General features: G+C 37.8%; 1 protein-coding gene across 3 annotated transcripts; it reads left to right on the top strand.

Annotated features, from left to right (window-relative positions):
* The first annotated feature begins 33 nt into the window (after window positions 1-33).
* Window positions 34-20140, top strand: SGO2 (shugoshin 2). 3 transcript variants are annotated; one of them, XM_087709278.1, is made up of 10 exons: window positions 34-136; window positions 3463-3603; window positions 7683-7858; window positions 10169-10246; window positions 12658-12740; window positions 13284-13513; window positions 14798-16453; window positions 18582-18657; window positions 18692-18720; window positions 19726-20140. In XM_087709278.1, exons 2-10 carry the CDS (start codon window positions 3486-3488, stop codon window positions 19731-19733), a joined length of 2454 nt encoding a protein of 817 aa, XP_087565404.1. In that variant the 5' UTR covers window positions 34-136; window positions 3463-3485; the 3' UTR covers window positions 19734-20140. The 3 variants fall into 3 exon arrangements, with proteins under 3 accessions (XP_087565404.1, XP_087565449.1, XP_087565509.1); XM_087709383.1 differs by lacking the exon at window positions 14798-16453 and having other exon boundaries at window positions 41-136; XM_087709323.1 differs by lacking the exons at window positions 18582-18657; window positions 18692-18720.
* The last annotated feature ends 5952 nt before the right edge of the window (window positions 20141-26092 follow it).

Raw genomic sequence — 26092 nt, 5'->3', positions numbered from 1 at the left:
AGGCCGCAATTAAACGGTTCTGCCGTTTTGAGCGCCGTATCCCTTCTCTTAAATTGGAGAGAGCGTCGAAGTTGCGAGCTTTTAAAAAAAAAGAAAACGAAAACAAAAGCAAGCATAATTTAATGAAGTGTCCCGGGTGAGAAATTACGACGTGTTATGGTTCTCTTCTCCCCCCCACCCCAGTCAGTGGTCAGAATCACTTTCTTCTTTTCTTAATAGCACCAGTTAGACTTATATACCGCTTCATAGGGCTTTTAGCCCTCTCTAAGCGGTTTACAGAGTCAGCATATTGCCCCCAACAACAATCCGGGTCCTCATTTTACCCACCTCGGAAGGATGGAAGGCTGAGTCAACCCTGAGCCAGTGAGATTTGAACTGCAGAACTGCAATCAGCTAAAGTAGCCTGCAGTGCTGCATTTAACCACTGCGCCACCTCGGCTCAATAATTAATATGAAATTAATATGAATTAATATTAATATGAAATTATTTTTAATTATTAAAAACGCTTAATATGACAGCGTTTTTCCCCACTTGTTTTCTTTTTTTATTTTCAAAACAAACATACAGATCCTCCTTCATCCTAAAATATACCAATCATCCTATCCTGAATATACATCCTATCCTGAGTATAGTTATTTAAATGTCCTTCATCCTAAAATATACCATACATAACCACATGCTGGCATTTCATTTACTTATTTATAAAACCCTCCATTAACATTAAATCCTCATATCCTGTTTTAGCTAAACATCCATAATATTTAATACCAAAAATTTTCTAATCCTCCCCCACTTGTTTTCTGTTCCCTAACAAGGTTTGTGCACGTTGGCAAACACCACAGCATATATATTTTTTTCTTAGAATTCAGAAGATGAAACTTGGTTGATCAATGCACTTATTAGCAGTTCTTTCATTGGTTCCACCACAAAACCGCGGTAGAAAAAAGCGCGGTCGACGAAAGCGCGTATGTGACGTCATCACAGTGCGACGAAAAAGATAGAAAAATGTAAAAATAAAGCGAATATCTTACCCTAACCCCCCCAAACCTAACCCTTAACCTAACCCTAAACCTAACCCTAAACCTAACCCTTAACCTAACGAAAAACCTAACGCTAACCCTTAACCTAACCCTAAACGTAACGCTAACGCTCTAAACCTAACCCTAACCCTTAACCTAACCCTAACCCTAAACCTAACCCTTACCTTTATGTGAATCGGCTTGCTGTAATTTAATTTTTATTTCAATTTTTCGATCTTTTTCGTCGCGCTGTGATGACGTCACATACGCGATTTCGTCGACCGCGCTTTTGTGGAACGCGGTTTTGACAGGTCACGCTTTCATTTGCTTGGCTAAGGAGAGGGCTTGAAGGCGTGAGAAACAGACTCACCAGTCAGAAATTCAAGGTCATAAAGTGAAGCAGCAAGTAATTTATTGCATGTAAAATACGTTCTTGCAAGTACACACACGGAGGAACATATTTCTTCAGCTTTTTATTCCCTTCACTCAAACCACAAATCTTTCCCTGCAGTCCCCTTTGATAAAAACCACAGGGTTGCAATCCTCCCGGAACACCTGTTTCTCCATGAATTTCCCCCCTGCTTAATCTGTTTCCCCACCTTTTGCCCAGTTCCCCTTTTTCCATACTACCTTTTGTCCCTTTTTTTATTTATTAACCTATATGTCTTGTTTCCTTACAATCCTTGCATCATAAGCATAATATATTGAGCAAGCGATTGATTAATTTCTCCACTATATGACTAGACTGTGTGGTTAAAACTGTTAACTAATTTGCTTCGCCAAGCTGGCTCACTTATCGGAATAGCAATCTCAAGTCTTCAACTTTTTACCTTTAATGTCCCAATGTGCTACTGAACTTTTATACCCACATCTCTTCAAAATTGCTTTCTTTGCAAAAACAATATTATCTCCATCAGTTTATTAACAAAGGTTTTGATTATTCCCATTATCTATTTGTGGTTACTAATAAATAAGAGGAAAATCCATAAAGGCATTTAATTTGAGTCATGACTCCCAGAATGTGATCTGAATGCTAAAAGTTCAGAAATAGAAATTAATGCTCATGTGGAAAAAGAATGCAAATGATAACGATGTTTCCAGCGCAGGCTTTTATCATTCATGGGTCTAAACATTTGTGCCTCCATTTGCAATTTTTCAAGATTTTTTTTCTCAGAAAAAAGCAGTTAAGATAGGAAACCAAGAGCACTCTGAAAGCATAGACAATTAAGAGTAGCTCAAAAATCCTCTCAGTCAGAGGTGGGTTCCTACCAGTTCGCACCTATTCGGTAGAACCGGTTCGTCAAATCTACTAAACCGGCTAGAAGAGGTTCCACCAGTGGACCCGGAAAGCAGGCCATACCTACAGAAGAGGTTCCAAAAATTTTTGAAACCCACCACTGGCAAGGATCTTATAACGTGACAGCTTTAAGATTTGCATGCTTCAATGCTAGAGTTTCTGAATAGCTACTTGGACCGACCTAAGTACTAATTCATAATTTCATATCCGGCCACATGGGTGGCAAGCCACTCCCATTTGGTCACATGGGTGGCAAGCCACTCCCGCAAAGGAGGCCACACCCACAGAGTAGGTTCCAACAATTTTTGAAACCCACCACTGCTCTCAATGCAGAGATTTCCCTTTGAAGCTCCAGTCATTTTCTCCTGTCCTGAAGATGGAAGGAAAATACATTGTAATATTTTGCTGCCCCCATAGGAGCCTTTTATTGCATTTCATGGCATAGGACAAGGTTATTGGAGGCACCGTCTTGTTCCATTGGGATTAGCCCACCCTACTCAGCAAGGAAAAATAGATCTTATGTTGGTATTTTCAAGTAAAAAAATAGTTGAAGTCTTTTGACTAACATGGCTGGTATAATATACAGGCTAGTGATCTAGACAGATTACTACATTTTCCACCATGTACAATATATTTGAGTAGTAAATTGGGATCTTGTTGGCTTAAGTAAGAAAAACTACCTTTTCCAGAAACTGGCATAAAATAATTTAAATTTTAGAGTACAAACAATTGTTCTGGTAATGCCATTAACATGTGATCAAGAGAGAACACTAGTTTGCCAGAACTAGTATAGAGTTCCTGAAACCAATGTTAAATTTTAAAAGACACAGAAATGTTATGTAAACATCATAGATAATTTTAAAAATAGAAAATCTTGCAATTTTGTTGAGGAACTGACTTTCAATACAATATGCATTGAAATTGGATAACTGGACTGAATTGTTAAAGTGATCTCAGGGGTGTGACTATCATATTTAGAAACATGAATATATTTGGGCTGAATAATAGAGATAAATAGAATAAAATACTTTATATGGCCAAATGTGATTAGACATACAAGGAATTTGTCCCCTAACTCACATTACACACTTCAAAATATTTTAAATGCAAATGTTAATATTTTTTTTCATGATATCCATTGTTAGGTCTTCAGGATAATAAATTAAAGATGGAAAATGATGTAAATTGGGGTATTAAAAAACGTGTGATGAAGAAGAAAAATAGAGCTCTACAAGTTAAAAAGCTGAATGCTTCTCTTCCATTTAAAACCAAAACCAAGATAACTAGTAAGTGCTAATTAAATTATAAGTAATCAGACTCATACTTGCAAAAATAAAAAGTTTTGAATTTCTGCAGTATATATTTAGTTACCAACACATATTTAGGCAAAATAAAGTAAAAACAACAAGACTAAGAGCTAATGGGATGTTGGATCTATCAGATTGTCTTGATTATGTGCCATCAGTCGATGTTGACTGTTAGCAACCATATAGATTTTCTCTAAGATGATTGGTCCACAAACATTTACTCTTCAAATCTTCCATCAGTGTTTTCTTTGCCACAGCTGTTGAGTCTAGCCTCCTGGCTTCTGATTTCCTTTTTTCCCTTTTCCCTTTTTTCCAACTTTACAGACTTCTCCAGAGAGCAAGATAGTTATACAATGTGTTCAAAATATGGTAATGTGAACCTCGTCATTTCAATCAGTTCAATCACAATGGAACCGGAAAGGCCTTGAAGGCTTTCTAGTCCAACCCCCTCTCAAGCAGGAGACCCTATACCATTTGAGATAGGTGTTGTCCAGTCTTTTCTTAAGAACCTCTAGTGATGAAGAACCTACAACTTCTGTAATCTACAACAGCGAGCTGTTCTGCTGCTTAATTGTTCTCCCTGTTAAGAGGTTTCTCTTTAATTCCAGGTTACTTGTCTCCTTGATTAGTTTCCATCCATTGTTTCTTGTCTTGTCTGCTGGTGCTTTGGAAAATAAGTTGATCCCCTATCTTTGTGGCAACCCCTCAAATACTGGAATACTGCTATCATGTCACCTCTAATTCTTTGGTCTAGACTAGCCATACCCAATTCCTGCAACTGTTCTTCATATAGCAATAGCAATAGCAGTTAGACTTATATACCGCTTCATAGGGCTTTGAGCCCTCTCTAAGCGGTTTACAGAGTCACCATATCGCCCCCACAGTCTGGGTCCTCATTTCACCCACCTCGGAAGGATGGAAGGCTGAGTCAACCTTGAGCCGGTGAGATTTGAACTGCTGAACTGCAGATAGCAGTCAGCTGAAGTGGCCTGCAGTACTGCACCCTAACCACTGCGCCACCTCGGCTCCGGTTCTTCATATGTTTTTGCCTCCAGGCCTTTAATCATCTTAGTTGCTGTCCTTTGCACTTTTTCCAAAGTCTTAACATCTTTTTTGTAATGTGACCAAAACTGGACGCAGTAGTCTAGGTATGGTCTTACTAAGGATTTATAAAGCAGTATTAGTACGTCATATGATTTTGATTCTGTGCTTCTCTTTATACAACCAAGGATTGTATTAGCTATTTTTTGACTGCTGCCGCACACTGTTGACTCATATTCAAGTGATCATCTGCTAAGACTCTAAGGTCCCTGTCACAGTTATTATTTTTGAGCCAGGTTTTGCCTAATCTGTACTTGTATCTTTGGCTGAGACCGCCTGCTGCCAATGACCTCCCATAGACCCGTTAGATAGCACAGGGTCGGCCTCCTCCGGGTTCCGTCCACCAGCCAATGCCATCTGGCTACTACCCAGGGGAGGGCCTTCTCTGTAGCAGCTCCAGCCCTTTGGAATGAACTCCCCGCGGAGATCCGGACGCTCACCTCTCTCCAGGCCTTCCGGAAAGCCGTCAAAACCTGGCTGTGCCGGCAGGCCTGGGGTTGATGAGTTCCCCCTCCCCTCTCGACTTGTATGGCTGTATGATTTTTGTGTATTTTAATTACGTGTATTGTGTCTGTGTCCCCCTTTTTCCCCTTCGGAGTTGTTCGCCGCCCTGAGTCCCTCCCGGAGAAGGGCGGCATACAAATAAACTAAATCTGAATCTGAATCTTTTCCTGTCTGGGTGTAAAATCTTGCTTTTCTTCACATTAAATTTCATGTTGTTGGATAGGGCCCATTGTTCAAGTCTGTCAAGAACCTTTTTAGATCCTGAGCTTGTCTTCTGTAGTGTTGGCTATTCCTGCCAGCTTAGAGTTATCTGCAAATTTGATGAGTTCCCGTTCTATTCCCTCATCGAAGTCATTTATAAAGATCCTGAAGAGTACTGGGTCCAAGACGGAACCTTATGGTACCCTACTGCTTAGTTCTCTCCTGGTTTGTCAGCCAGTTACATATCCATCTGGTGGTGATGCTGCCTATCCCACTTTTTTCTAGCTTACCAAGAAGTAAATTGTGGTCTGCTTTGTCTAAGTATACCATGTCCACAGCATTTCACTGGTCTACTAATTTAGTCTGGTTTGGCGTTATCTGCTTTTAACAAACTCGTGCTGGCTTCTAGTTATAATTTCATTTGTTTCTAGATGTTCACAGATCTGTTTTTTATTATCTTTTCCAGTATCTTCCCAGGTATTGATTTTAGTCTGATTGGTCTGATTGGTCTTTTTTTGAAAAAGGGAACTATATCAGCTCTTTTCCAAACCTCAGGTAGTTCCCCGGTGCTCCAGGATTTATGCCTTCAGTGAGAACTCTGAATTAATTTGTTCAGTGATCCATTTCTTTTCATTTTTATCCATGATATTCATTACCATGAAAGTTGAAAAGCACTCTTTCTGCCTTCTTCAAATCCTACTTTAACTTCTATGGTCATAAGAAAAATCATTGCCTGCACAATTCTAATCTTTATGGATCCAAATATCTTTTCTAAATTCTTTATAATTACTCTATCAATTACTAGTATGCAATATATTTCTTGATTGTGGTTCTCTTACTGTTGATAGTTGATCTTAAAACACATAATCTTTTTAAAAGCCCACTTCAATGTCAGATCAAACCAAATCTTTATTATAGTTCAGCATATCACTTTAGTATCTTCATTGTCAGTTCTAAAGTTGGTTGTTGAACTTGTCATTAGTTTGTACTAAATGTAGTCCTATATTTTTATTGTACTCTGTGTACAGTAAATAAATATTAGAAATCCCAAATAATCTGCATTACAACTATCAGAATAGTGACATCAGCATAGCACAGGTCATTGATTTTTCTTAGCCGTTTTAAAACCACACATGTTCCAATCTAACCTCCCTCAATATATATTCATCATATAAGTTGAATAAATAAATATACAGCTTTATCCCATTCCTTCGTTGATTTGCAACCAGTCTGTTACACCATAGATAATATCTATGCACTGGTATCCTTTAGTGCAGTGTTTCTCAACCTTGGCAACTTGAAGATGTCTGGACTTCAACTCCCAGAATTCCCCAGCCAGCATTAGCATTAGCTGGCTGGGGAATTCTGGGAGTTGAAGTCCAGACATCTTCAAGTTGCCAAGGTTGAGAAACACTGCTTTAGTGTACCAATTCAAGATTGGAATCTCCTGAGTTAGGACAGATTTTGGTCTGTTTCTATCTTCAATGTCTTTATATGTTATTGCAATATTTCTTTTTTTATATAACAGCTTCCTGAAATTCTTTATTCTTGCATGAGATATTTCTTTCTTTGCTTTAGTTTCTTTTCTCTTGGCAATTTCTATCATCCATTCTAACATCCAATTCTTTCTTCTGTTTCATCATTTTTGTAAGTTCAACATTGAGCCTTAACAACTTCAATTTCATTCTACAGGTGCTCTGATTCCCTATCAGTGAGGTTCAGGATTTCAATGCAATTCCCCATGTACTCTTTGAAAATGATGGGATATATACTCAAGATCATACTATGAATATTGATTAGTTTTGTTGTTCTACTTTAGCTTAACTTAGAACTTATATGAGTTATTTGTGATCTGTTCCACAATCAGCCCCTGGCTATAACTTTGCTATTATAACCGGGTTCTTCCATATACTTCTACCAATTGTAGTCAGTTTGATTTCTGTGCACACCATCTGGTGATATCCATGCATTGTTTTGGTTGTTAGACTGCTGCTTTAGCAGTGAAAAAATAATTTGATTGCAGAAAGTCATTGATTGATAAGTCATTCTCTGGCTTCATTTTGGTTTCCTAAACTGTAAAGTCTGACTATTTAATATTTCTCACTTTAGTATTCTAATAATATGACAGTATAGTAAGTTTAGGAAAAAATATATGGTTATGTCACTATCATTCAAACTACAGTACTTCTGAGGATTTATAGAGATAATAACAGTATGAACATGCCCTTATTTTTTCTTTTCATTTTATTCAGGCAACTCCTCATTTTTTAAAAATTCTTTGAAACATAATAATAAAGTATTGGCAATGGCCCTTAGTATAGAAAATGAAAATTTGCAGCAGCTGAATAATGAAAAGTTGTTATTACAAAAAGAATTGGATGGGCTGAACATGCAGAATATCTTACTTCGACGAAAGCTAAGTGACCTGGTATGTTCTAAAAAGTAAATGGTGGGATCTAATATTTGATTCACTGTTTAGAAAAATAAAAATAACCCCAAATATCCAATTATTTCTCCCTATTAATGGCTTATATCAGTAAAATGTTCAGGGGGCAATTTAATTTTTCTCTGCAATTCCTTTAATGTCCTCAGAATCTGATCTGTTGGATTTATTTAATTATTAGATTTATATTTGTCTTTTCTATAGAAACTGAAGGTGGCATACATCGTATTTATTCTTCAAAATAGGTTGTCAGGGATACACAACACAAGAATGATAGGAAAGCTATTTAATTGTTTTAGGTTATAATTACAGAATTTCCAAAGCCTTCCAGAATTTCCCTCTATCTCCCCTTATATCAAAAGGAATCAGAGCAAGGTTAATTGAGTTTCTTTCTCTTTTCTCTGAACTGTGCCATCTCTTTTTTTCCCTGCCTCAAAATCACCAGTGAACTTTTATGGCTAAAGGTGGACTAGGGTCTTAACTCAACATCTTAACTCTGGACCATGCTGGCTATCTCTGAGAGCTTCTGCAGAGAAGAAAATGATGAAAATTCCCTACTAAATAATTGGAGGTCAAAATCCCAATGAATAGTTTCAGTCCAAAGAAAAATAATATATTTTGTTGTTGTTAGTTGCGAAGTTGTGTCTGACCCATCACGATCCCATGTACAATGTTCCTCCGGGCCTTCCTGTCCTTTATCATCCCCTGGAGTCCATTTAAACTCATGCTAACTCTTCGGTGACTCCAGCCAGCCACCTCATTCTCTGTCGTCCCCTTCTTTTGCCCTCAATCTTTCCCAGCATTAGGCTCTTCCCCAGTGAGTCCTTCCTTCTCATTAGGTGGCCAAAGTACTTGAGTTTCCTCTTCAGGATCTGGTCTTCTAAAGAGCAGTCAGGGTTGTTCTCCATTATAGGGAGCGGGAGGTGCTACAGTTGGGCTGTTATCAGTGCTGATTGGTCCATAGACTGAGAGAAAGTGTTGCAGCCACACCTCTACTCCTTCTGCCCAGTTCCTCTCAGTCTATGGTCCGATTAGGCCGATAGTACTTTAGCTAGTGTAGAATTTGTGGAAAGTCAACTAATTGACATAGAATAATTAGGTTAATTCGACAATATTCTCTAAATTACAAATTACAAAATTGACTATAGCTGCGAGCAAAGGGGGGCATCGGTTATCGTATGGACCAATCAGCACTGATAACAGCCCAACTGTAGCACCTCCTGCTCCAGTCATGAGAAGCGACGTTCATGTAAGCACCAACGTTCGATCTCCCCTAGGACTGACCGATTTGATCATCTTGCAGTCCAAGGGAGTCTTCTCCAGCACCATAGTTTGAAGGCTTCAATTCTTTGGCCCTCAGCCTTTCTTATGGTCCAACTTTCACAGCCATGCATTGCAACTCGGAAAAACATAGCCTTGATTTTACACACTTTTGTTGGCAGGGTAATGTCTCTGTTTTTTAGTATGCTGCCTAGATTTATTAATATTTATTAATATATAGATATTTATAAAATAAGTATCCCTCTCTCCCTTTCTAGAATACATGGAAATGTGATAATATCTATTTGGCTTTATCTTGCTTGTAAGCATGCATAGCTATTAGCAGTGTGCATAAATAACCCATTTAATTAGTAATTTCATTAACCAGCATTTCCAAGAAGGAATGCCTCTCTCTCTTGTTCAGAAACAGAAAATAGGACCTACCATCAATTTTCGTATGCTCATACTCCAATAATGAAGACACTATGAGATTTATTAGAAATTTGCTCTGATGACAAAATACCAAATATGTTGTACCAAGGCAGATTCATCAATTGAATGTTTCGTGTATCATTGGCAGATCCAACAGTGTATAAGACATTAGCAGACTTACAGCACTATCCCTCATCATGCTATAAAAACTTCACATTGCCATGTCTCCTTCTATACTATTTGGTTTGAATGGATGAGGGTAAATTGAAAAGGATAAATCAGATGAAATGTTTCCCAAGGTTTTGGTTCATCACTAGCTTTTTGTATCATGTGTACATTTTTTATGATGTTTCTTAATCCCATTCTGAACTCACATTGGACATGGCAGACCTATTGCTAATGTAGCTGAGGCATCTCTTCAGTCTCAGAATAATGTGACTATGGATTTATTGTGCTTCCCTAGATCAAAGATTTCAATATTGCCTGTTTCTTTGTCTTAACATTAAGAACATTTTTTAATCTACCTTTCTTCTTACTTACTTTGGTTGTATAAATAACAACATATTATATATATTATATATTTATTTATTTTTTAATACACAGAACAAAACTCTAAAAGAAATTCAAGCATTCATGAATAATAATATTTTAACTGAAATTGAATTAAGCGCCTTCTCTGAGGTATGTGCCAGTTGTATGATTATTATATCACAGACCTAAGCAGGATCACTATTGCATCTATGTTTGTAACTCATCATTACAAATCTTAGTTCTAAATTCCCCCCCCCCCCAGATATTTTCATACATTACTCAGGTGAAAATACAAGAAAAAAGTAGTGAATAAAAAATTACCAACATTCTATTCACCTGAAATACGTATATAGATTTCAGTTCAGATCTACATACATTATTTATTATTTATTTAAATTCGTTGATTCTCAGTCTCTAATGGACAGTGCACAAAAATCAAAGAGACCTAAAAACAACTAAAAATATTAAATCAACAGAAACATCCCAGATTAACGTGCTGTAGTAGTAAAATTCACATAACAAAACAAGGGCCATTAAACAAATAACAAACATCAATCCCAGGCCCGGGATCGAAGTCAGATTTTCAAAGCTTTCCAGAACTCTAGAGAGATAATGCCATCCTTATTTCTGAGGAGTGCAGTAATGCAAAATAGTATGTTTTAATATAAGATTATTTATAAAATAATGTATATGACTTAAATATGTTAATACTTCAAAATGAAGTTTCTGTTATAAGTATACAATGTGTATACATGACCTTTATTTTCATCTGTGTTTTGGTAAAACAAGCATTTTTATAAATAAGCACTGTGCATATGAATATATTGTGTGCTTTACATTTCCTAGTCCATGGTTCACACAGCTCAACTCTCATGAATGGTGGGCCAGCGTATGTCCGTGCGTGCAGTTCGACTCACATGAGCAGCAAGCTGGTTCACAGGCATGCACAGCTCAACTTGAAGTCAAGACGCGTGTGCATGTGTGCCAGGCTGCTGTTCATGTGAGTCAAGCTACACATGCGTGTTGGCACATTGCTTGTGTGGTCCCGTTCCCCTCTTCTCCCACAGCCGGGCCCCCATGCTTCAAAGGTTGGGGACCACCTCCCTATACAGCAGAACAGCTTTATGAAACAGACTAGAATGATGTCCCCAACCCCTGTTCCGGTACCGGTCCGCAGCATGCCAGAAACCAGACTGGGCAAACAAGCAAAGCTCCATCCGCGGGATGCAGGCAACACACAAAACCACGGCCCCTCTGGTCCATGAAAAATCCTCTCTGCGGAACTGGTCCCTGGTGCCCAAATGGTTGGGGGCCACTGTCCTAGCCAACAGCTGCAAACAGTTGAACCTTACAGCAATAAAAATAACACTTAGACTTACATATCACTTGATAGTGCTTTACAGCACTCTCTAAGTGGTTTACAATACCGGCAATATTGCCCTCTACAATCTGGGTCCTCATTTTAGCAACTTCAGACGGATGGAAGGCTGAATCAACCTTGAACACAACAGAATCAAATTCCAGACTGGGCGGAGACGTGACCCGTCAAAACCGCAGTCCACAAAAGCGCGATCGCCGAAAGCGCGCATTTGACGTCATCACAGCGCGACGAAAAAAATAAAAAATTGAAATAAAAATTAAATTAAAGCAAGCCGATTCACATAAAGGTAAGGGTTAGGGTTAGGGTTAGGGTTAGGTTAAGGGTTAGGGTTAGGTTTAGAGCGTTAGGGTTACGTTTAGCGTTAGGTTAAGGGTTAGCGTTAGGTTTAGCGTTACGTTAACGGTTAGGTTTAGGGTTAGGTTAAGGGTTAGGTTTGGGGGGGGTTAGGGTAAGGTTCGCTTTATTTTTACATTTTTCGATCACAGCGCGATGTTTTCGTCGTGCTGTGATGACGTCAAATGCGCGCTTTCGTCGACCGCGCTTTTGTCAGTTTTGTGGTGGAACCGGGCGGAGAAGCCTGTAATACTGCATTCTAACAACTGCATCACCAGGACTTATATTTAGCAACTGCAATTGATTCTGCTGAAATGATTACTCAATGACATGATCACTAAGCAAATCATATAACTAAGAAAGATGCTTCAAAGTTATGAATGCTTCACTATCCATGACTAAATGTGGACTACTTGCAATATACAGAATGTGCTTACTGATTAATATTTCCTTGGAGAAAATCCCCACAATTTAAACACTAAGTATAAATATGCTGACATGCTCCAGGGCTTCTTACACCTTTTGACTTCTCATGTTAAAAATTAAAACATTACATATTTTAGTTAGAAAAATTAAAAGCCAGCTTCAAATGAAGAAAAGAGGCAGCCTTTTAGCATGAGCTGTTTGTTCATGTTCTTTGATCGAAATGGTATTTTCTTAGAGAATGAAGAGATAACTGCAGCTTTGTCTCCCCATCTAATCATAACAATGGCAAAAGATAAGTTGGAATAACAGATATGAAGTGCAACATGTTCCATTTTACAAGAGCAGCCACAAGTTTCAGAATTCCAAGTCATGAAAATGAATGGAATATGAGGAACATGCTAACATATTTTTCTTTGAATAGTGTATCCCAAAACCTGTAACAATGGATGATGTTCAATGCAGCAATTCTGGTCCTGAGTCCAAGCTTTCAAAAAACCAAATAAGGTAATATTTGAGTTTAAATATTAAACAAGATAAAAATGAAAACAGGAAAATCTGCCAATTCAATGAACTGTGAAGATCTATTTCAGAAACAGTTTCAGAGGTTATTTTTACTCCGAAAAAAATGTGTACTCTTGAATCCAAAATATGCATAACCAATATAATGAGCTATTTTCACATCAGAAAATTTATGAAATTATCATTTGTTTTTATTTTGCTAGCACACGCTAAAATTTATATTACTGTATATTGTGACTATGTAGCATATCCAATTGATTTTAAATTAAATATTTAAGTCTAGTTCTTATTTTCTCTACGTTGTATGTGGATATGTTTCGATAATATGATATGCTAATTGAATACTTTTGTACTCTGGTTCAAATCACGTTACACTACTATTTAAATCATGAGCCTTTATTCTGTTCCTTTTTTAAAGGTGTAAACACAATTCATTATACAATCAAAATTCATTTTGTTTTTTAAATGTTTATATTAATGAATATTATTCATTCTTAATAATTCTCTCCTTTTCCTTTTTTCTTTCAGACCTACTGAGCAATATTTGATCACTCCTCATATTGTAGAAAGTGATGGCGAAGGGAAAGGGAACTTGTTTGTATGTGACACAGATGGCCCTTTTAAGCAGATACCTGTACTCTCAAAAGAAATTACAGCAGACTATATGAACATGCAGATATTATACCCTAAGCAAATGCCAAAACCAAGCGAAATAAATACAATGGAAACAGAATTTGCCACAAATACATTTCCAGAAGGTATGCTGTATTATTTTTTATGTAGTGGAGCAGGATATAATCTAATATATTGTGCTGAGAGAGAGAGAGAGAGAGAGAGAGGGAGGGAGGGAGGGAGGGAGGGAGAGGGAGAGAGAGAAAGAGAGAGAGAGAGAGAGAGAGAGAGAGAGAGATCCTAATTCATCCCAAATTATCATCACACAACCCAGATGTGAGTTTCTGAAAGAGACTGGACAATTGACAAATAGAATTAAAATTCTCAATGCTCCAAAAGTCCACCATAATGATGTTTGGGAAGAAACATCACCTGAGGAACTCAGAACAAAGACAATAATGAACAATAACACATGCTATAGAATAATTCAACATTTGGAATTTATTCTGTCAGCTAGCTAATTCAGAAGCCCAAAACAAAACAGAGAAATGTTAAAGGAAAAGGAAATAAAAATCCTTATATAAGGAAAACAATTGATAGTTGGTGAAAAAGAAATTATACAGGAGTACACTGATTCAAACGTAAGCTTCAGAGAAGCCCTGATAATATGACTCATTCAATTGGCATTTTTAACAAATGTATTAAATAGACTTTTTTTAGATAGAAAAATCATTGGAAAAAATGTGGCACTTTTAGGAATTGACTCATTTAAGTTAATAGAACTTTTAAAATAACTGCAAATTCTTGTTTCAAACTGCTTGAGGTTTTTTAATGAAAAAATGTTTCTTTCATTAAAAATAACTGAACAATAAAGTAATGAATAACAGAGAGATAATGTGCCAGCAGGATATCCAGAGCACTTCTTCCAGTGGTGGGATTAAATTTTTTTTACTACCTGTTCTGTGGGCGTGGCTGGATGGGCATGGTGTGGCTTGGTGGGCATGGCTTGGTGGGCGTGACAGGGGAAGGATACTGGAAAATCTCCATTCCCACCACACTCCAGGGGAAGGATACTGGAAAATCCCCATTCCCTCCCAATCAGCTGGGACTCGGGAGGCAGAGAATAGATGGGGCGGGGCCAATCACAAGTGATATTTACCGGTTCTCTGAACTACTCAAAATTTCCGCTACCAGTTCTCCAGAACTGGTCAGAACCTGCTGAATACCACCTCTGACTTCTTCATAATCATTTTTAAAATATATGTTGTCCTAATGAATACTTGTGCAAAGGTCTATAAGTCAGTCAAATATTGCATTGTGATTAGTACTGAAATAAGATTTCATTTGTTTAATAGCAATATAAAACCAATATTATAAATATTAAAATAAAACTTGTACATTTTAAAGTTTTTTTTAATTTTGCTTTTCAGAAAAGCAGTCTCCTATGAAACAAATCTCTAATAGTACCTCTCTAGATTATGCATCATTTGCAGATGAATGTGAAAGTCAGTCAAAAGGATATAAAAATCCCTTTCCAATCCATCTATATATAAGTGAAAGAAAGAAAGAAATGTGCTTTTCAAGCATTCACCCTATTTTAAACCATTTTGGTACCAAAAGAGATAGTATATTGCATTTTTGCACGACCAGAGTTTGCAATAATGATATCAGTAATCAGAGAAACCCAAATGGTGTTTCACATATTCAATTGACTTCCCAACCTAGCAGCAAACTTGTTTACATGAACAAAGAAGATTTAGTCAAAAATCAAAAATCAGAGGAAACTATATATGATGCTGATATGGAATTAACTGTGAGTGAATTGGGTGAAATAGCTATAATTAAATCTAGAGATAAGAAGCTTAATAAGGTTAAATCTGACCATTTTTCAGGAAATCTAAGAAAAGTAACATTTGCAAGTACAAAAAAACACATTAAAAATATAGCAATGAGCCAAAAAAATATATATGAAAATGTTCCAAAAACCATCCAAACCATTAAATCAAAGAAAACATTACCACTGAAAGTAGAATTGTTTCAAAAGACATCATCCTGGGAAGTGGACCTGAAAAATGCCAGTGAAGAAGATATTGAAGAAGATAATAAAGATAGTAGCAAAAATTACAAGCACCTGCATTTAATAGATCTCAGCCGTCAACTGCAAACTACTAATATTTTAGAGTCAGAAAAAGAGAAAAAAATAATTTCTGAAACAAGAGAGGGAGTAATTAGGCAGAATCCAGCAGAAAATTTGGAAGTATCTACTTTACATCCTATTTTATTACAAGATAGTAATATTGAAAATTTGCTACCATTGGCAAGCCCCATAATGGATAAACAAGAAAATTTAAACATAAGTAAGAGTTATCCTGATACTTCCAAAATCAACAAATCAAACTATTGTGAAATGGAAAACATGCAGCATTTAAGAAATTTGAAAAAAATCGGTTTCGAGAAATGCAGATATGACTGCCAAAGAAAACATGGTCAAAGAACCAACATAAAATGTGGATGCAACAGTGAAGAAGTAACTTGCAAACATAATATAACAGCGGAAGGATCTACAAATGATTTAGATGTTTCAAAGATTTTGCAAAATGACAAACACAATATAACAGCAGAAGGAACTACAAATGATTTGGATGTTTCAAAGATTTTGCAAAATGGCAAAAGAAAATTTATTACAAAAGCTACCCAGAAGACGTCTAGTATATATTCAGGCTCTCTTGATGAGAAAAAAATGTATGTGAAACAGAAATCACACAAGCAAAAATTATATGATGAAAATATTCCACATAAAGCATCTGAAGAGGAAGGAGGAATTTTCAGTGTTCAGAGAGTAACTCCATGTTCCCTAAAAGATGCTGAAATTTCTGTTGAAGTAATAAAGGGAAAAAAAGGTTCCACATCAAAGCCAAACAGAAAAACTTACTTTGTTTGTATGCATGATCAAAATACAAAGGAGAATATCGCTGTTATAAATAAATCTGAAAGGTATTATCAAGAAGAAAATGTTTGCGATTTTACAAAGAAGCCAGACATAATTTTTGAAGAATCGTGCAACAGAAAGCCAGTGCAAGATTCTGGTATGTATAATCCTAATTGCGATGCAGCTAAAATACTTGCTCTGGTTGAAAACTAAAAAAATCTGGTGGGATTCAGCCAGTTTGCACCTATTTGAGAGAACTGGTCAACTTTCTAAGCAGTTTGGAGAACCGGTTGTTGAAAGAAATCTTATTTTGTTTTTTTCCCCCACTTTATAGGGCTAATCCTAAAAGAAAGGCAGGATGGAAACATTCTGGTGTTGTTTTTAGCCTAATCTTTATTGCCATTCTTACAGAAACTGCCTCTCTGGTTAACCCTTATTACATTGTAACAGCTAAGGCAAAGCGCCCATTGACCTGAGTGAGTTGGCCACGCCTACACAGTTACATGACCACCGAGCCACGCCTACCCAGCTGGTCATTAGGCCAAAGAACCAGTTGTTAAATTATTTGAATCCCACAAAAAAACCCACACAAAACTATATTATTGCTACCATATACAAAAAAGGAATGTTAGCACCTTACTTACTTATTTATATTTTCATTTTCTTAATGGCATTACAAATCTAAGTATGCCTGATACAAAAGACTCAGGCAAAAATGCCCATCAAAGGAAATAGGACAAATACAGTTGTCACAGTTTTTTGGTCCAGATAGTAGATACATGTTCTGTATAATACCTAAAAGCATGGAGTTAGGTGTAGTGGTCACCTTGTCTCTAACATTAAGTCATTTTTGGTTTCTTGATGGTAAAAGGGATCTCTCCACATATGTGAGGTGCATTCACTACCAACCCTATAAAATATCCCCCCCTACATGTCAACTATTGTAACTTGCTTGTTATTCCATGGCTTTTATTTTAGGTGTCAACTTATTTTTCTATAATTAGTATGTCTGACGAGTGAAAATAATACACAGGCACTGGTTGTCATGAAAGCATATGCGCAATGCATATCTTAATGTTTCAAAATAATCACAAAATTCTTTTTGATCTAGTCATGGACATGAAGTAATATAAATTAGTTGATTGAAAGGTCTTTTTGTTTTTGAGTTTGGTCTAATGAAGATCTAAGAAAGATAAACATAGGTCTTCTTTTTGTGCTCAACAACACAGTGGGCAACATGCTTTCTCCAATGAGTTTGGCCACATTTATGAATAGTAAGATTCTATACCATCTCAAAGATGCTTCAAAGACCTTCCTGTGTAATCCAAACATATTCATGCGGAGCTGATTTATTTTATTTACCGTATTTATCGGCGTATAACACGCACCGGCGTATAACACGCATTCCCCATTTTAACACAAAAATTTGAGTAAAATTTTTTTTCATTAAAAATAAATGACTTGGAAGCTCGGAACTTAATGTTGGATTAAAATTTATAACATTAGAACATGAATTATAACATTAACTCCTCTTAAAAGGCAAATATGAAATGAAAAAACACCTCTTTGAGCAAAAAAACTTAATCAGAATCACTGCTTTTTGGAAAACCAAAAAGTTTTCGGAGGGTCCTGAGGAGCAGCCTTTAAAACAGCAGCGCGGGCGGCTGCGGACTCACAGCTGATTGGGAGAATGCCGGCGCGTACACTTGGGACCAGAGAGCAGGCGGGCGGGAAGGTAAGCACCCGCAATGATGGAGAAAAAATACAGGCAGCGGGCGGCTCTCTGGCCGCTGCAAGCCGCTGCTGCTAGGATGGGGTTAAATCAGGCAGCGGGCGGCTCTCCAGCCGCCGCTTGTTCAATGATGGGGTTAAAGCGAACAGCAGGTGGCTGGAGAGCTGCCGCCACTGCTGCAAGGTAGGGGTTATATCAGGCAGGGTAGCTGGAGAGCCGCCGACGCTGCCATGAAATGGATGCTGCACTTCTATGAGTATCATGGGCGCCGGTGAATCAGCTGGAGCAGGCAGTTTGGGACCCGGCGTATAACACGCAGTATCGGCGTATAACACGCAGGCAGGGTTTAAGCTTGCAATTTTAGTTTTAAAACTGCGTGTTATACGCCGATAAATACGGTATTTATTAAATTGAAATGTGGTCCATTTCACTGTCAAATGACTCTAGGCAGTTTTTGCTAAAATAGCACATATTTTCTAATAAAACATAGGTGACTTTTTAAAAATTCAAAAATATTTCTAATTAATGATTTAAGTGTTAATTGAATTCCTAGGGAGTAAGCCTCTTCAAGAATTGAAAAATATTGGTATAAATTCAAATCCCAAATCCAAGAAAGATATAGAAGCACATTCTGTACCACCTGTTAGACTCAGGTGAACAACAGTTTGCTACAAAGAACCCAGCATCCAAAGGTTAGAATATATTTACTTTCCTAATCTCTTGTTTTTGGAAAAGTAAATTCTTCAATTGTTAAGTTTGATTTCTGATAACTTCAGACATATCAAAGTTAGAGGGATTTTTAAACCAACAATTTGGTTTCTGCAATAGAATAGATATTACTCTATATCTAGTAAGTATATCGAGTAGGTATAATGAATTTAGTATACCAACCCTTTTAAAGTCCATAAAAATAATGTTGTATTTATTTCAACAACCTCTATAAACAAGGTCATTGTTATAATTAAATGAATGTCAGCTTTTAATTTGCCTCTTCATGCAAATTTGATGGCGCTTGGACTTATCTTTTTTGAAAATCAATAATCTTTTCTATGCAGATCTCTTCCCTTGTACTTCTTACCATCCTTTTGTTTTTAGTGTCACTTGGAGCAGAGTTCTCATTATGGATCTGTAATAAGTCTAACAAAATAAATAAAGAGGGTTCACTGGAATTCCCAATACATTTCAGGCATGAGCAATAGATATAGGTTAAAATGTTTGTGTAATGGTGCACATAACAATATTTTGTGAAGGTGCAGCCGAAGAGGCAGGGAAAAATCAATCTTTGTAATTGCCAAGTGAGTTATTTGGGCTAATAGAATGAATTGCCCAAACTTTCTCGATGTGCTCTTTGTCCTCTGAGGACTTGAATCAATATCCTCTCTTATCCAGATCCATCATCCTAATATATAAAATGTAGATATACATTGTAAAGTGTATATATACTTAAACGTCTGACGTTATCATAGAAAATTTCATAGAAGGAAAAATGCATGATTTTAAGGCTATGCTTGCCAGACAGGTTAGGGGACAAAAAAAAGAGGACAAGTCTCTTTTCACCAGATGTCTGGTAACCCTAGGCCTGTAGTATCAAGAATTAATACAAATTAGCTAATGATAGATAAACTATAAATTAAAACCTTTATACTGTATGAATATTGTTTTATACCCAATAGTAATTTAATCATTTTGTTTTATAGCAAACTGAGGAGAAGAGAGGATGCTACAAAGGACACATTTCTTAATTGTCCAGATTTTAAAGTGAAAAATAAGCAAAATTTCAAGGTTAAATCCAGATTAATCTAAAGGAAACATACAGAAAACAATGATTTCTATGAATATGCTATCCTTTAAATAGATTTCATAATTTCTTTCTTAGTGTTCTCATTTATTTTCCTTTAATAGTTCTCTTTAATCTCTTACCAAGTTTCAAAGTGAAATCAGCAAAGTATGTATTGGAAAACATTTTGTTATCTGTACACATTTAACCTTTTTAAAGATTACATAGCATTTTCTGAATTAATATGATTTCAAAAGTTATAAATTGTAAGTAAAATGAAAAAAAATTGTAACACTTTAGCTGTTATGGATGAATAAATATGGTTTCGGAACAAGGTTACATAGTTTGAGGGTTTTCTATCCCTACAGATATTAGAAAAATCACATCCTAGATCTATTCTTAGAAATAGCAGCTAAGGATTAAGTAGAGCTGGAATCCTTTGTGCAGGATGCTTTCTTAACTTTATTTTTGAGACATTGTGAGAAAGTGGAGGTTGCTTAACAATAGTTTTCTTAGAGTAGAATGAAGCCTGTTCTACTCCATTTAGATCCCCATAGATTCTTGATGCTTGAGAAGACCTTAGTGACATAATTTATTCAAACAGAGATTGGAATTATAACTGAAATATCATCAGCAAGGGATAATGCCAGATGGGCTGCTGGGGGTTTGCAGGGGTTCCGGAGAACCTCTAGCTAAGATTCTGTGCAGTATGGAGAAACCACAAATCCTGGCTGGCCCCACCCATTCTGCCCGTCCCCTCCCAGGAGTCCACATGTGGCCCATTTTGGATGCAGGTAAGTGCAGGGCACACATGGAGGCTTGGGGAGGGTGAAAAATGAATTTACCCAGTGACTTCATTTAGAAATTAAATAGGAGCACACAAAAAAAAATCTATAGGTCTTAGGAATCCTCAGAGTGGAAGCCTAGAGAGAAATCTCTTCTCTCCTACTTTTGTTGATTGGAATTATCATCTGAGAAAAGAGGAAAACTAGTGCCACTCTATGCCCCCCCCCCTCATTCCAGTCTTTGAAAATTGATGCAAAAAATTATAATGATCGGATGGTATAAAAAGCCACTGAGAGATCAAAGACAGTGATGATGAACAGAGATCAGCTAGTTTGTGGCCAATGTGTTGTGCATAGTCACCCATTTTTTTCATTTGTTAGTCTAGGTATATTATACCTCACAATTAAAGATCACAGCTCTAGAAAAGAACTGGCAACAACAACAAAATCTGAAGATTATCTTTTGAAATATCTTTGGAACTTAAAATTATTGTACTTCAGAATATTTTGTCATTAGGAATCCTTTGTTAGTCACCCTTGCCATATCAAAATACCACTTTGGGATAGTGATTTGCTGTCTCAATTTGGATTGTCTTGGCAATATAATCAAATGTATTGTAATTATTTGGGGAGGGTGGAGGGTTTGTCCACCTTTCCTGCTAAGATTACATTACAAACACCTGTTTGGGAATCTTCCCATGATTAATCAAGGATATCAGATTATATGAACAACTTCTCTATAAGGGGACAAAGAATAAACAATAAGTTTTTATAAACACTGAAGTTTTAACCGAAGTTAAAATAAACATAATGTGTCTGGTGGCTCAAACAGGAAAAGAGTGTTGTTTGCAAGAAAATAGGGTTTAGAAAAAGACTATTCAGTTATTAAAGAGGTTGGAAGTTTTCTAATCTAGGATAAATAAGGGCTGGAAATAGGGAGTGAGGATTGTCCTCTTTTTGTCCTCCTGTATCTGGTAGGCAGAGCCCTAAAATTAAATATTGTACAGCGTTTTTAGTACATTCCTAATTCCAGCAAGTGTCTTCAATTCCAGCAATTGTTTTCAATTCTTTAAATCTATGATAATTCTGTGTTTGTGTGTGTGCTCACAAGCATACCCATGCCTTCAAATCTGTGATGATTCCTGGCAACTATCTGGACAAATCCCAGTTTTCTTGGCAAAGTTTTTCAGAAATGGCTGAGAGAGAAAGACTGGTCCAAATCCCCCAGTGCCTTTCAGCAAGTAGGGCCTTGGTCTCGTTATCGTTTTCATCAAACCAGTCCTGCTGTTTCCTGTATGAGGGTCCAAGAGCCTTTAGTGCAGAAGAGTGCACTGTATCCCGAAAGCATTCCCAGCCCTTCACAGCATTCCCCTCTAATTGCAGCTCTGAGAGTTGGTTGTCAAGATCTTCTGCTAGTGAAACTGCTGTGTTGGGCTTCCTCGGTTTACTGACGTTGATCTGTTTCATCACAGCTTTGTTTCTCTGTGAACATCTCTTTGGCTTGATGTGAAAACTTAATTTGGAGATGATGAGTCTACGGTCAGTCCAACAGTTATTGCTCGGCATGGCTTTGGTCACCCTTACATCCTGTCTGTCTTTCCTCTGCACAATGACATAATAAGATGCCAGTGCTTGGAGTGTGGGTGCATCCAGGCTTGGATGCAAAGCAGGTTTGCTGATAAAAACTATGCTAAATGATTCTATGAAGCCCTCAGATAGTTGTATGGCCTCATCCCTCAGGGAGCTCCCCTCTACTGGACTCAGATGGTGCAACTCTCATCCCTGAGAAGACTCTGATTCTACAGCATTGGGCTGAGCACTTCCAATCCAAATTGAACCGCCCATTTTCCATCAACAACAAGGTGATAGATAGAATGCCCCAGGTGAATATCAACTACAGCCTGGATGCCCCACTATCAAATACTGAAACCCTAGAGGCCATCAGCCAGATGTCCAGGGGCAAGGCCAATTCTGGATTCATTCTGGGACCACCCTTATGCTGCAAGTTTGCTTCAGTTCGGGATCTAAGGCATTTTTGAATGTGTGGACCAGGAGTTTTTCTGGCCAGTCTCTTAGTCTTCCAGCCGTTCTCCTGAACTCCCAAACTAATGCCTTCACAGGACGACCAGCCTCTCGCAATCCCTGGATCTGCTCTTCTGCTTCCACGTATTGGGCCATATCGCTAAATCAGGCACGCATCAGTTGGATGAACCGTGTTGCATCTTCTGGCTCAAGAGCCGCCTCCTTATGGAGCTCTGCTATCCACTATGCAGCCTCCCTTTCATTCATTCCCTCTGCTATTTCTTCAATCAATTCTCTGTCGGAAGAGTATTGTGCTCCAACCTGATCAATGTACGCCCAGACTCGATTCAGGAAATAAGCTAGCTTCTCTGGGGTCCCATCAAACATTGCCCAGAACTGTGGAGGTATGGGAGCCGGCAGGACTGGTGGTTGAATTTGAGTGGGCCATTGGCCAGCTGCTTGGGGTGGTAGGCCCCTTGGTGAGCCACTCCTTACTGCAGAGGTTGGCCAAAAGCCTGTTGAGGCATTGCTGGTGGGGCGGGAACCAGTGGGGGGCTTAGTGCCTGGGGCTGCCGCAGGCCAGTTATCTGAAATCGTGTCATCTGCTGAGGAGGGGCAGCCGCCCATTAGTATTGGGCCCACCCATGACCCGGGAAGAAAGCCCACCCTGGTGGTGCTTGATTCACAGGTTGCAGCCCAAACATTGGTGGCTGGCTAAGGGGAGATGTGCCACAGGTCCCTTTCTGCTGGCTGGATTGAATTCCCCATTTTGCTGGAGGGCCCACATTCCACACATACTTTCAGCTAGGGTCAAATCACAGATTACTGCAGCAGGCTTGGGAGGAGTGCACCTCATTGAGGAATGTGATTTATGACACAGACTGAGGGAGGGAACGGGTAACGTTCAGCTATAATTCAAACAAAGCTCAGATCTGACTGCAAAAAAAGGCCTTGCCTAATGGTGCTAATAAATGACTAGTTTTGTATTGAAACCTGGCTCGATACTCATGAATCAATTAGGGCATTTTTAGGAAACCTGACATTCAGCTGGTTTTGTCAAAGTCATTTACTTTCATTGTTTAGCTCAAATGACTCAGTTGATTCAATCTCAATCCCACTTGTATCTCTAGGTGGCACTGTGATCAGCTCTCACAGTTAAAAAGTAGACAAAGTTTTCCACGTTGTTTTTCAAATAATTCACTTAATCTCCTTTGCCACCTTGATATAAATAAATTAAATGCTTTTGTTCACAATAACAATTTTAAAAATACTCCGGCTTTTGGATATTCTCCTCTTATTTCCACATGTTCCAAGTTTACTTTCCTTTCAGTTCTTTCTCCCACTGGGCCTGCCCACTTTCCTCACTGCTGTATTATAGAGGAGGGAGCATATACCCACTCCCACCTCCTTTCTTAGTGCTGTCTTCTCCTCTCTTACTTAATCTAAGGAGTTTTTAAAAGGAAACATTTATTTTAAAGTATAACAAGTGTCTCACCCAGATGATTCATACTCTGGTTACTTCTGATTTTCCCTTGTGACTGACGCAGCTTCTCAACGGCTCGCAATGGCCGTTTTCACAATCACCAGGTTGAGAGACTTCTTCCAGCCGCACAAGGGAATTTGCATTTTCTCTGTGCTCACTGGCTTGTGCCTCTCTTGTTCACCGTCTCTATGGGATGGCATCAGTCTAAAAAGACCCCTCCCACATGGCCGCGATATCGATCCCACAGGAGCCCCTGAGGTGCACCTTGTACCCCTGTGCCGCTGGCCACACCTCCCCCAATGGCTGCTGTTGAGATGTTGGAAATGTATTCAGTTTTTCTAGTTCCAGTGTTTTCCACATCTTTATTTTGGGTCAATTTTTCAGTATTCCTCTTCTAATAGAATTTAAAAATTTTAGAATCTTTTGAAACTCAAAAAGATTTTCTGTAGGCAAATTTTGAGGTGTAACACATTCAGATTGTTTTATGGATAAAGTTCCAGAGCATTACATTTAAATAGAATGTGAATTGTAATTTTTCATCATAGATTGCTAACTGAGAGTTAAAGCTTCCAATTTATTTATTTATTTATTTATTAGACTTATATACCGCTTCATAGGGCTTTCCAGCCCTCTCTAAGCGGTTTACAGAGTCAGCATATCGCCCCCACAGTCCGGGTCCTCATTTCACCCACCTCGGAAGGATGGAAGGCTGAGTTGACCTTGAGCCGGTGAGATTTGAACCGCTGAACTGCAGATCGCAGTCAGCTGAAGTGGCATGCAGTACTGCACTCTAACCACTGTGCCACCTCGGCACATCTAATATCTAATGTTCACTTCTATGCAAGAAGTACCGCAACCTTTTCTAATGCCCTGTGGTTCATTTGTTTCTGTTGGAATGGATGTAAATACAGTAGCAGTAAATGTCAAGCAAGCAATACATTTTCTAATTCAGGCATAGGGAACATGACACATATCAACACTAATTTGCTCTTGATGCCTTACAGGCAAATTTTGCATTTGGTTTAATTATTCTTTTAATCCTTTAGATTAAAAGAAACCAAGAGGTGCTAAATGCTCACAAATGCCTACTAAGGGCCCAGAGATATTTACAAAATTAAATAATGGAAGATTATACAGTAGTTTGAGGCTGTGAGGATAGCAAGGTCATCAGTTTGCCTTCTAATAAATCTTGTGAATCTAGCTACCAAGAAAGCCAGTTTATCTACTGATTTAGTGGGAGAAAATCCTATTAACTCACATGTTAAATGTGAGTGTTGAGACTGCAACTTTGGAAAAGTGAAAGTTTTTATGGCACAAATCTTTGACCTCCCAGAAAAAGGAGATTGCAGTGTTATGATAGAAGCGTTGAGGCCTCTGAATTTCCTGCAGAAATGGCACTTGCCAGTCTCATGAGTAATTCTGCACAGGGACCTTTGCAATAACTAACAGCAGTATAGCATTTCATCACAAAACAGAAGGATCTTGAAAATATTTCCGTGCAAATGTTCCTGTTCTTTCTTCTCTTCTGTCAGAAGGATTAAAACACCTTCGCTGGGTTCATTCCTAGCTGGAAACAAAACACATCAGACAATCAGTGGAGGTCAAAAATATTATATTTATTCAACCCACTTGGTTACATAACTTTGGGTAATAGCTGCAAAGCACTGTTTTTTCCAACTCCCTTTTATTGGTAATTTTAGTTTAAAAATCATTACTATATCAATGAAATGGAATGTATTAGCTTATTACAAACAGATTAGGGTTAAAGTAAATACCTCCTACAGTTTAACATATACAGTATAGTATTTCTTTATATAGGGTTAAAGCTCAGATGTGGGCATTTTTTCTAGATATGTGCTTTTTCCTTGCATAAAATACATGTTTTCCTTTATATACGTAAGTATGCATGAATTTTACTCTGTGATGTAGCCATTTCTTTATGGCCTCCCACACTCTAACCTCTACTTTCATGAGGCTTGTCTCCAATCTCAGGGAGG

Source organism: Thamnophis sirtalis, unplaced genomic scaffold, assembly GCF_051295495.1.
Source record: "Thamnophis sirtalis isolate CommonGarterSnake01/CBP01778 unplaced genomic scaffold, rThaSir2_p1.2 scaffold_1, whole genome shotgun sequence".
Lineage (NCBI taxonomy): Eukaryota > Metazoa > Chordata > Lepidosauria > Squamata > Natricidae > Thamnophis > Thamnophis sirtalis.
Note: the sequence above shows the minus strand (reverse complement) of the source record. Positions and strands in the feature narration are given on the sequence as shown.